Raw genomic sequence first — 12755 nt, 5'->3', positions numbered from 1 at the left:
GCCCCGCCAACCAGCGCCGCCCGGCTCGCTCCGTTGGGTGGGTTGACGTGGCCGCTCGGCCCCGCGGGGGAAGGTGCCAAGTTTCTCCCTGACATAGTGATTCCAGCAGCCTGTCCGCCCCGATCCTCGTGTCGCGGCCACTGCTCTGCCCCTGGGGAGTTTGATATTGATATTTAGTTGGCATCTAACCAGATCACCGCTACTATACAGTTTATGTGGAGACCGAGGTACAAAATAACAGCGTCTTTAAATGCCAACAAAGCAAGGAAACGGTAAAGCAGAGTGCACTTGTTAGAGGAAGCACTGCACCTCTTCCAGTCTTTGGGTCGTTTGGTAAATCAGCTCAGTTCCTCTTTCTGCTGGATGTCTTTCCTACTTTCCTGCTTGCTAATACCTGTAAGATTTCAAAACACAGAATCACAGAATCATTAAGGTTGAAAAAGACCTCCAAGATCATCTTGTCCAAATATCAACCCATCACTACCATGCCCACTAACCCATGCCCCGCAGTGCCACGTCTCCTTGTTTCTAGAACATCTCCAGAGACAGTGACTCCACCACCTCCCTGGGCAGCCTGTACCTCTCCTCTCTTTCTGAGATAAAATGTTTCCAAATACTCAATCTAAATCCCCCCTGGTACAACTTAAGGCCATTCCCTCTCATCCTAACTGTTATCTGGGAAGAGAGGCTGACCTCCCCCTCACAATAGCCTCCGTTATGGTCATTACAGAAATTGATAAAGTCTTCCCTGAACCTCCTTTTCTCCAGAGTAAACAAACCCAGTTTTCTTCAGACACTCTTCACATAAGACTTGTGACCCTTTGCTGCACTTTGTTCAAGCTTATCTACTGATTTTTCTTTTGCATGGTGTAGATCAAGACTAGGCCAAAGAAGAATGACCCAGTATCCCAGTGCATCACAGGGGACTGGGGAAACATGGGATTCAGTGTCCGCTGCAATCTATTTTAAACCACGTTGTAAAACAATGAAGTTATTTTCGGTCACATCCTTCACCAGTAAATGTTAAGTTTTGATACTCAGAGAGGAACAGCTTCAACAGAAGAACCTGACAATAGGTAGGAGGCTTGTGGAGGCCCTAATGAGGATGGTTAGGCCCATTGGTGCCCTCAGGGGCCTGTCACCTTTGTGCCTGCACTCAGTAAAGAATACTCAATACATACAATACTGTTTTTATACATAAAACAATCTATTCAGCAAAGATTTATGTCTTTCAGAATAGCTTTCTATATGAAGAAGTAGAAATTGGAAAGCAATCATAACTTGCATTTACACATAAAAGCAAAATCAGCAGCATGGCACGCTGTGAGAGGTCAGATTGGGTGGACAGCCAGCATTTCCTTAGAGAATTTATTCAGTTTTTGATCATGACAGTCTATATATTCAATAGGGAATAAGCTACACTGAGAACGAAACATTTTAAAATATGCATATTAACACCCACACTTAATATCAGACTACCAGAATGTCTCACCCACACTATCTTCCTAAATGCACAACAGACCTATTGCTCTCATGGGAAAAACTCCAGAAAATGCCTTAATTTTTGTTGACTGGTCCATGAATGAAAAATAACTGTCTTTGTAAAAATGTAATTATGCAACTTCAAACTCAAGAAAGATATAAACATAACCTCATTTCCAGAATAAATATTTTCAGGGATTAATACTTCTCTGTTAAAAATGTCATTAACCTTAGCTCTAAGTTTTTAACTAAGAGAATTTCTTTGGTTCCTTTAGTCTTCCCAAAGAGATCTTGACTGTTATGTATTTCATTGCCACATCAAATGTAGTACTTCTGCAGTAAACATAAAGTTTGGAAAGAAATTTATTGAAATGAATGTTTTCCTTTAATTTTATACATATTAGGGATATGCCTTCCTGATTCTCACACTCATATTTACATTCGATAGTTTCATTCTGTCTATAAAAGCGATAGTTACACAGTACATAGGCAAGTAATCATGAAAGCCTCTTTTCTTTCAGAGGTCTTCCAGGCTGTGCTCTTCACTGCCTTTGCCAGCATACCTTAAATTCCTTCCTTCATGTCCATTAAGGCTGGATAGAAGGAATTAATATTTTGGCAAGAGTCTGTGTTGGGAAAATTCAACAAACTTTTAATAAGCATGTGTTATATATAAAATCATAGTCAAAACTATGAAAAGGTTAATTTTTGTTTGGAAACAGTGTACAAGAGAGAAAAAAGAGCTGCAATGGCTGCCCAAATCTTCCTGAGCTCAGAGAGCTCAGAACAGTTAGAAGCTTGATTTTCTGCTGAATTGGACAGTTTTAATTGCTCACCTGAGAGTGATCCCAGTTTTTGATTCCTTTTGGCATCTCTCTTCTAGGCACTGATCTTCAAACTGGAGCCTTTCCAGACATCAGGACCTTTCTGCAAGCAGAAGCCCCATCTTTAAAGAATACATTCCTCAGACTGAAAAAGGTTGGTTGATTTATCCGGCACTGTAAAGAATCTAAAGAATAAGGAATGTGCATCTTTATCCTGATGATTAAAAATTTGCTGGGAAAAAAAAGACCTTCTTCTGTTGTAAAGACAAAAGATTTTAATTCTAATGTTTTGTGGGTCTTTTGGTGGGTGTGGATCATGAAGCTATTCATACTTCAATATTTGGTATTAGAATTTCTACCTATTGGTAAGATCATTGAATTATAGGATCACAGAATGTCTTGGGTTGAAAGAGACCTTAAAGATCATCTAATTCAAATCCCTTTCCCTGCCATAGGCAAGCTTGCTTCTCATCAATCAGGCTTCCCAGGGCTCCATCCATCTGGTCTGGAATGCCTCTAGGGATGGAGTATGCACAGCTTCTCTGGAAAGCCTGTTGCAGCTTGTGAGTCTCTCTTCTACTTACAAGAAATGAAACAAAATGTACTTTACTTTGATAGTAAGGAAGAGAGAAGTTTAAACTTTGTATACGCTGGAATAGATCCATTGTAATGCAGAACAATTACATCCTGTGGTGATGTGGATTTTTCTTCATGAAAGTGCTGTTTGTGCCTTCTACCAGATTAAATTGACCCTTTCCAAGAAGAATCATTCTAGGCCTGAGGAAAGAGTTTAGCAGGAAAAGCAAAAACAACAAAGACTTAAAATATTCATGAATCCTCAGTTTTCTCGTGTTAAAATAAACCAGTGCAGCATAAAATACCTGTGTTCATAGATCAGAAACCAAAGCTCACGTTCTGACCTGAGTGCCTATGTGCTAAGCCTACATGGCTGTTGAAAGTGTTGAGCTCCCAAAATCTGACTATAATAAATATGAGCTTCAGAAAAACTTTACTCTCTTGATTAAATTTGTGTGGGGATATCTAGATCCAAGTTGTGATGGTGGTGGTGAAACACCGACCAGTTCTGAATGTGACTGTGAGGAGCCAGCAATTAAAGATAGGAAATTAGGAAATAAATACAGTTTTCATCGAGTTTTCTTCTTTATTTCATGGCAGTGAGGAAGCATTTAAAGCCACCTTTATCATGTCGAGAGATAAAAACTAGACATAGATATTCTTTCTGATCTTTACTCAACAGAGGGAGAATAGGTCTCTTTCCACCCATTGGCTATTTGCTGAAATACTCTCTTGCGAAAAAAAAATATGTCAACAGGTAATTTGAAATCTAATCTGAACTACTCAAATACGAGAAGTCTGATCCAGGATTTGGGCAGAAACTTATCTCAGAATAAAATGCTTGTGGAGAAATTAAGAAACAGGTTAACTAGATGTGAGGATATTTAGAACTAATTATCTAAAAGTAGCATTTTGTGGAAACCTCATTAAAGGTTGATCCTCATAAGCGCTGAAAAATCACACTTAAAGCGCTGCTCAGCTTTTCCATACCAGATGAGTTAAAAGGTGGAATACATTTATACAAGTCAGTGAACTGCTCTAAACTTTCAATTTTTGGGGATACCTCATATTCTGTAATGGAGAATAAGTGCAAAGACAGAGTGTATATATAATCTGTTTTTTGTTCTTCAACTGAAAGAAACTGAGCTGCTGTTGGCAGCTCCAGGGATCATTCCTGAACTTCCAGAAAGTTTGAGTAACTGAACAAAACCAGCTCTTCCAGAAAGAGAGAGCTGAATTTGTACACAGAGGCTTGAACAGAGCCAGCCAACAGAACAGGGTGCTCTGCCCTCATCAGTGCTTACTAGCTGGCACGCCAACTGCAGATTTTATCAGCAGCAGCTTGATACTTGACTCGATCAATGACTGAAAGAATGGATAACCTCTCTGCTAGTAACTAACAAACAGGAATCATCAGGGATTTCTCAGAGAGTTAGGGATTTTGTTTGTTTGTTTTGGTTTTGTTTTTTAATGATCTGTTAGTAAACCATTTGATTAATCTTAAGGTAAATCTAAAGAACTAGATCCTCTCATTCCAAGCAGACTGCTGATTAACCTATTCATTACACTAAAGTAGTGAAGCATAAATTATTTATAAGGAAACAGATGAAGTTTTCCTCATTTTGGGCTCCAGTCATTACAAGTTTGGCTCTGCAGCCACAGCTGTTTCTTTCAGAAACTGAATAGCTAAAAATAAAAGAAGAGGCCAACTAGAACTTAATTCTGATTTCAGTTGCAAAGAAAGCCAGCAGGTAAGAGCATTGGGCATCCTTCATTGCTCTAGTGAAAATTCAATCAGAAAATAAGTCAAAACTCAAGCTGTAAAGTATCACAATCACTACACCTGAATGTATTTTATCATCAAAATTAAACATATAGAATTGAAAAACATTTCACTTCACTGTGCTTCACTTTTTTTCAGACTGTTTCAGTCCCCCTAGGGCCTGACTAAAGGAGAGGATAAACCAACTTTTCTTAAAGTGTCTTCCATTGACATCAGGAGGACTATTCAAATTACTGTCACATAGAATTTGGTCCAGTGAACAGCCAGAGATATACTAATTTACTCTAGCTGTTATCTGACCCATTATTTCAGTGCCAACATACAAACTGATTTTATATCTTACAGGCTTGTCTGCAAGAAGACTAAGCTGTTCTGCTGCTAGAGTTATCTATATGGCTGTCAGCTAGAAGTAGTGTAAACCCACAGCTGAGATAATTTCCATCAATCTTAAACTGACACATTCTTAGCTGTCTATTTCTGGGTGCTGTCTACTAAAAACTTTTTGAAGGAACAGATACACTTCATGACATTATGCATACCGAAATTTTGGGGGAAAAAGGTTTCTAGAATCATAGAATACCCTGAGTTGGAAGGGATCTGTGAGGACCATTGAGTCCAGATCCTGGCCTCACACAGGGCCACCTAAAAATCAGACCACACACACATCTGTATATGTTGTAGGTATGGGACTTTTAGCAGCACATGTAGTCTTATTTTTCAGTGTGCAAAAACATTACCCCCAAAACAATAAGAAAAATAACAGGACAATGTTTTTCTGGCTGCATTTTGAATATTACCAATTGTTTTCAATCCTCAACCAAATGAGTAGGAACGGATTGTGCAGACAGCAGCTGGCAAAACAAAGCCGTCCCTGTGCATCTGATAATGAAACCAACAGTTAAACAAATTTATTTCTCAAGAAACTTCTGGCCAATAGTAATGCAAACCTAACCTCATTCTTAGAAACTTATCAGGATATCTGAGCGGTCCATTTCAGTATTCTTTCGATCTGTATAGGTAGTTAATCATGCCTTTTACTTTGTGTACAGGGACTACACTGATCTGATGAGCAGACCTCACTGCAGAATGTGCCGCTCTCAGTTTTGATATCAAACACAGCCTGTGCTATGCAGACAAGCTGCTGACGGGTGACTGGTCAGCCAGAATTCTCGCTTTCTCTGAATGCTCCTACATTCCAAGCCAGCCTGGGCAAAACATTACAATTTATATTTGGAAGTACGCAAAATAATTATTTGTTCAGCCTTTGAGTCCAGATTGGTCAGCACAATTTTGTGAAAATCCATGTGTTCAGTCTTTATTGTGTGCCAAGAATGAACTGCCTATAAAAGAGAATGACATAACACTTAAAGCAAGTTACTGATGTGTTTAGAGAACTGTCATGTTCTAGCTGAAATCTCAAACGTTTATTAATTGGACAACAAGCCTTACACAGTGTGATACTTAAACACATGAAGTCTGGCTCTCTCTTATTGCTGGAGACGTAAAATGAAGGAAATCAGTGGATGCTTTGGAGCAAGTTCTAGGCACATTGCAGCCATTAATCAAGAAAGGACTTCTGAAGGCATGTGGAAAATATTGAAGAATGTCAGGAAAAACAAAAGAAAGGACAAAACAAAAGAACAAAAAAAGGAGGGATGTGGAAGATATTTTACATCCTTGCCATTCAGTTAAAAGACACTTAAGCAGCATGTGTTATGCTGGATTACGTGAAGAAACATTGTCTTCTATCAGTTGCCACTGGGTAAATTAAACCTACAATGAAGAGCTTAGAATAAACACTGAGATTTTGAAATCAAACAGAACATGTTCATTGCAAATAATCATTTTGCAAAAGGTCCACTGTGTATGGACCTTTAAGTGGAAGAAAGAATATTCTTCTTTCTAGTACCCACCATTATTCAGCAGCATAGAGACAAATTAAGTATGCTCTAAGTGGCAGGGTTCATTGCAGTACCAGCCAAAGCCTAAGAAGTTGCAGCTATGTTACATGGCAGACCCCAGCCTCGGCTTGTGCTGAGTTCCAGTCTCAGCAAGAACTTGGCCTCATAAGGTGTACTGTTACAGGCAGATCCATCACACCCTGCTGTTCACTAATTTGCAGCTGGAGCAGGTAATTTCATACGCTTGCCCTCTGGCATCGATCATCACACCTCTGCCATTCCATCACAGCTATTTACTACCAACTGGACTTGTTCAGCTGCTGCCCCAGCTGTCTGGCTTCAAACACCCAGCATGTGAAACAAAAACCCAGCTCTGTCACAGAGCATATTATTTTCTCTGGAGATGTGGCTGAACAAGGATTCAGCAAAGCCCATGGCAATCCCCAGGCTGCGGCTGCCACCTCCCGGGCTCCTCGGGTAACCACTCCTGCCAGCCATCCTGCTGAGCAGGCAGAATTGTCTGAACAACTCAGTGATGCCTTTTGGAGTGTTCTTCCACTTTGGAGTAATTAGATTTATGTTCACCTATTAACTTTCCCTCGTGGCCAAGTTAGTAGCTTGTGGAGATCCTCCTTATGCTCATCTACACTTCCTTATCAATTGAAATTTATTGCAAGGACTTTTAAAAGGTGAAAATTGAAACAGGTGTCACCCTATGACAGTGAACCGATAAAGAACCATAGAAACACAAGTCCACAGAATTTTTTATTAAAATAACACCAAGAAATTGATGCAGTGCAATGACATTTTAACTCATCTTAGAAAAAAAAAAAAATCAATCCTTAAGCATGGAATTTGCATTCCAATCCTGACATGACTGACATAATGCAGAAACAGAAATGCTGTATCCAAGACAACCATCTTAGTTAAAGATTGGCATGCTGGGCGAGGAACGTTCTTATTCTTTGTAAGAGTTCTTTCTTCACACTGTCTGGTACCAAGGCTGAAAAATACAAGAAAGCAAAAAGTTTAAAAAAAAAAAAGACAAAAGGAAAACCACACTAATATCAACCAGGTTTCTTCTCGCCACAGTCAAGAAAGCTGGAAAAGTCTTAGGGAAACAATTATTCAACAGTAAACAGGAAATAATGACCAAAAACTGGTTTGATAATCCTGGGTACTTCTTCCCTTCATGTAATTAAAAGCAACAATCTCAGCCATGACATAAGAGTGAGGATCTTCAGCAAATCATTTGAAGGCCTATTTTTTATTTAAGACTGAATGAAGTTTCTCCCACTAACACCAAAGCTTATTAGAGTTCATGAACTATATAAAGAAGACCACAGTATTTTAAGATTCCATCTGTTCTGCATTTATATGCTCTGTCCTTTGTTCTTTCTATTTCTCTTTATGCTAGTACCATTAATCCAGGAATTCCATTTAAAAGAGAACTGGAATTTTGAAACAAATCTGCCTCATACCCAGTGTTTTCCTGGAGGCATCAAATCAACCATAAAGATGGACACAGCTCATGTCTAAATAACAGTCTGTAGTAGTCTACACACAAACACACACAGCTGAAATATTACAAATGCTGAATAGCTGTTACTTAACTTACACTTACATGTTTTATTCAGAGTTAATATTCAGATATTAACACTTTTTCTTGTAACCAACATAGGCAGTTTCATAGTACTGCTTTCAAAATATTCTTTCAGTACAGGTAGGTATATTTATTATTGTATTATGATGCCTGTTTTTGTGTTTTCTTACCTCTACCTTTGGGAGTGATTTCTGCCACCAAATCATCGACAGTAACATGCTCCAATCCTTTTTCTTTAATGACATCTGGGGAAGACAAAAGACATAACTGAAGTCTTAACTCATTAATTAGAAGACAAAACTTGTGTGATTAAGACAAAAAACAGGCACTCATAGATCATTAGGGAAGCCTCTAGCTCTTGACCTAGATTAGGTTATTAACTCACTTTCTACAGCATTGAAAAGTGGATTTAATCTCTAATTCATAACATAAGCTCAAGGATGAAAACCTACAATTATTGATGTACCTGTAGCTTAAAATCAAATGTTAGTAAGTCTAACATTATCCAAACATTACTAATTGTGCATATTACTAGAAAGTTTAGTAGTCTGCAAGCTGGTCTGTTCATCTCCTTGCTATATAAACAATGTTTCTGAAGAGAAAGAGATGGAATTGGAAAAAGATTTCTACTTCACTGAGGCAGCAATTGTTTACAATTAATTCTAAGTATTTTAAGCAATATATTTCTATAGACTCCAGCAAAGATAAAAAGCAATTTTGAAAAAGATATAAATCTGCATCAAAATAAAAACTATGCTTATGATATCCTATATGCTTAATACATACTGGCATTTAAATAAATTCTTTACTTATACTGTATAGGAGGCTACTGAAAAAATTGAAAAAGTCAAAGATGAAAAGATGTCTCAATTCAAAAGCATAAAACTACAATAAATCTTGTTTAAAGCAAATTTTAATGGTACATCAGAATGCAGAACTGGAGAGTCCTAGTCACCAAGGTACCAAATATATTTTCTCAACTGACATTATGTGATTGGATTGCTCAATTACCATCCCTTGTTCACAATGGCAAGACGCTGTGGATTCTGCCTCCCAGGAGATGCCCACTATCAGGGACTCTGCACAACATGATGTAGTGAAAAGCACCCTGCCCATGGCAAGACAGTTGGAACTAGATGATATTTAAAGGTCCCTTCCAACCCAAGTCATTCTATGGTTCTATCACAGAATCATAGAATTACTCTGGTTAGAAAAGACCTTCAAGATCATCAAGTCCAACCACAACCTAAGCATAGCACCCTAACTCTAACAACCCTCTGCTAAATCATGTCCCTGAGCACCACATCCAGATGGTTTTAAATACGTCCAGGGATGGTGACTCAAGCACCACCCTGGTGAGCCTATTCCAGTGCTTAACAAGCCTTTCTGTAAAGAAGTTTTTCCTGATATCCAACCTAAACTTACCTGGTGCAACATGAGGCCATTTCCCCTTGTCCTGTCACCAGTGAAAAGAGTCCAGCCCTCACTGTAAGCACCTTTCAGATACTGGAAGAGAGCAATCAGGTCTCCCCTCAGCCTCCTTTTCCCCAAACTAAACAGCCCCAGTTCCCTCAGTCTCTCCTCATAGTGTATATTCTCCATGCCCTTCACAAGCCTTGTTGCCCTTCTTTGGACCTGCACCAGCACCTCAGTGTCCTTTCTGTACTGAGGTGCCCAAAACTGAACACAGTACTCAAGGTGAGGCCTCAGCAGTACCAAGTACAGGGGCAGGATGACTTCCTTAGTCCTGCTCACCACACCATTCCTGATACAAGCCAGGATGCCATTGGCATTCTTGGCCACTTGGGCACACTGCTGGCTCATATTCAGCTGACTGTCCATCAGCACACCAAGGTTGCTGTCCATCTGGCAGCCTTTCAGCCACTCTTCCCCAGGCCTGTAGGGTTGCCTGGAGCTGTTGTGACCAAAATGCAGGACTTTCTAGATTGAACTGCAGTAAAAACAACCAAAGGAAAAAAAAAAAAGAAAAAGAAAAAATCCCTACAAACCCTCTGACCTTTCTGTTGGAGGTTTTCATGCTCTTTGTAGGGATAACCAAACTTTTGTCTTCTCAGCAAATTCTGTTACAGTTCTAAGTATTAATGTAAACCCAACAACTTCATCTAACTTTGCGACAGCAGATTATGAAGTATACAGACAAACATTCCTTTCATTATCTGTACTGTTGAAATGGGTAATCTCTGGCAGTGGCATCAGGCAGAAAACTGCAAGCATTCATCATTTCAGCCTCCTTTGCAAATCCACCCATGAAACCCATTTAGCAAACACAGCACAATAATTACTTAGTTGAAAGAACAAATAAAAATTAAAGCAAAAGCTAAATGCATGTTATTTACATATGTTACTTTAGTAATGCTCTTGGAGGCTTAAATACTATTTTTAAAACAAAATTTACAGGTCAGTAAATTGCAGTAATTAAAAACAGTTTTCTGGTACTTCATGGTTCATTAGCTTGTTTTTTCTCATTTAGGTAGATTATCTTATTTTCATAATTGTTCAAAACTAATACAGATATACTCTTCTCTCCCATACAGAGATGACACAGTTCTCATTTTCTAAGTCCTTCTGTATATTCTCCCTTTTCCTTTCTCCCGCTTTTATCCACCTGCAGCACAGAACTCATCTCCCTTTAAACAAAAAGCTGTATGGTTGTGAACATTTAGGGTAAATTTTCCAATACTTTTATCGGGAGCTTAATAAAATTCAAATCAGAAGAAAGCTTCAAGATGCTTTTCTTTTCTCCCCAAGGATGGCAAGGTGCTTTCTTGCATGTGAAACCAACTACCAGGGATAGTTTCCTCTCTCGTAAGCATCATTTAAATTTACTGCTAGGCAGTAAAGCCTAAATCTAGAACCTTTATTTGGCCACAGCCACAGTTGCCCACAAAGGATGCTAGTTATTTGAGCACCATTACCTTTGCAGTGTGCCTTCAGCTGATCCTTCCATCCGCATTCAATTAACTTGGCTCTCAGCAAATCTTTAAGGCTGTTTAAGGCAATAAACAAACTTGTTAAGAACAGCAAACATCCCTAACAAAATCAAATATGCTTCAGTATGAGAGTTAAGCTTGTTGTTATTAAAGTAACATATCCACCGTTTCTCCTATGAGCTTGTAAGCCAGCTTATCATGTACCATCCTGAAACCACTGGAACAGGCTGCCCAGGGAGGTGGTGGAGTCTCCTTCTCTGGAGATATTCAAGACCTGCCTGGACACCTACCTGTGCAACGTGGTGTAGGGAACCTGCTTTGGCAGGGGGGTTGGACTCAATGATCTCTAGAGGTCCCTTCCAACCCCTACAATTCTGTGAATTACTCTCGCAAAATTCTGCTTTTCAGAATAGATGAAGTGCCAAAAGATGCTGCACTGGGTATGTATAAATATATACACTCTGTGAACTGCACAGAGGGAATACAAGCTTCTGAGAGAAAGCAGAGTAATAATACAGGTAACCTTCACTGCTTCTGGGTATTTCGTAACTCAAGAAATCAGAGTGCTTTGTCTCTGATGAAGCTGGATTGTAACACAGCTTTAAACTCTACAGTCAAATAGGACCCGGCACCATCTCAAGCAATGGCATGCTTTGCTGTAGCTCTGTGCAGTCTCCAAGGCAGTGGTTGCAGTCAACAGAGAACACAGAAACATGCCAGCCTGCAAAAGGTTCCAGTAGGTACAGGGCTGTGTCATGGCATAGGAAAATGTCTCCTTCTTACACAGGTATAGAACAACAAAGGAAATGCTGCTATTGGGACACAGCATTACAACTACACTTAAAGGAGGAGGACTGGAAAGTTAAAAGCAGGCCAATGATATCTGTACACAGTGCAAGTAGACCGAGCAGACAACAAAAGGCTGAAAATCAGCTGCTGTACCACACAGGGAAAGCGTGTACAGGGCAAGAGTTCTCCAACATAACATAATGGATGGAAAGAGATCATAGTTTCAGGACAGCTACTCCCTATCCATTATTTTAATCAGACCTTCTCCCTTAAAGGGTAACATTATAATTAAATTCTTCAGAAGGTAACGTTTCCATAAAGTTTTATGTAATACAGAACAACAGGGTATCTTCACATTCAGACATTCGAGGAACACAGAGTTAAACTGACCCAGGCATCCTTCACGTTTGAGGATGCCGAGGGCCTGTTCCAACACAGACTTACCGCTCTCGCTCTCCTGTTTCTATCAGCTTTTGGTTAATGGTGGCTCTCATCTGGGCATCTTTGTTCATTTTGCAAATCTCAGTTTTCCACCGACCCGCACGGAGCAGAACACAGGCTGACCGAGACGAGCAGCACCGGGAGCGCTGTGATAAAAGAACCGGGCGCGGAGCTACGCACACATGCAGCGCTGTCGGAAAGACGAGCCCAGCCGTGCCGAGCGCCGCTCTCAGCCGCACAACGCCGCCAGTCCCGGCAGCAGGAGGCGGCGCCGACCCGCGGCTCACACCTCACCCCGCTCCGTCTTATCGAGCGCGGGCGCCGCCGGGAAATGCAGTCTCGGCCCGGCACGGCTGGTGGCTGCCGGCTGGTGGCAGCGCTCGGCCCCGAACTACCGCTCCCAGC

The 12755-nt window shown here is 40.1% G+C and overlaps 1 protein-coding gene and 1 long non-coding RNA gene across 2 annotated transcripts; one reads left to right on the top strand and one right to left on the bottom strand.

The window, feature by feature from the left end:
- The first annotated feature begins 53 nt into the window (after positions 1-53).
- Positions 54-7401, top strand: LOC107310440. Its single transcript, XR_001553598.2, has 3 exons — positions 54-227; positions 2366-2460; positions 5715-7401. It is a non-coding gene; the product is annotated as an uncharacterized LOC107310440 (long non-coding RNA).
- Positions 7319-12633, bottom strand: ENY2 (ENY2 transcription and export complex 2 subunit). The gene is made up of 4 exons (XM_015856141.2): positions 12354-12633; positions 11106-11176; positions 8340-8414; positions 7319-7569 (listed from the first exon to the last, which is right to left on the bottom strand). Exons 1-4 carry the CDS (start codon positions 12419-12421, stop codon positions 7493-7495), a joined length of 291 nt encoding a protein of 96 aa, XP_015711627.1. The 5' UTR covers positions 12422-12633; the 3' UTR covers positions 7319-7492.
- Positions 12634-12755: the final 122 nt, after the last annotated feature.

This window comes from Coturnix japonica, chromosome 2 (assembly GCF_001577835.2).
Source record: "Coturnix japonica isolate 7356 chromosome 2, Coturnix japonica 2.1, whole genome shotgun sequence".
NCBI classification, from domain to species: domain Eukaryota; kingdom Metazoa; phylum Chordata; class Aves; order Galliformes; family Phasianidae; genus Coturnix; species Coturnix japonica.
This window is presented reverse-complemented; position numbering and strand designations above follow the sequence as displayed.

Coding starts and splice junctions, on each gene's coding strand:
- ENY2 (XM_015856141.2), bottom strand. CDS start 12,421: ATGAACAAAGATGCCCAGATGAGAGCCACCATTAACCAAAAGCTGATA. Junction 11,177..12,353: donor GAAACAGGAGAGCGAGAGCG/GTAAGTCTGTGT, acceptor TGCCTTAAACAG/CCTTAAAGATTTGCTGAGAG. Junction 7,570..8,339: donor AATCACTCCCAAAGGTAGAG/GTAAGAAAACAC, acceptor TGTATTTTTCAG/CCTTGGTACCAGACAGTGTG.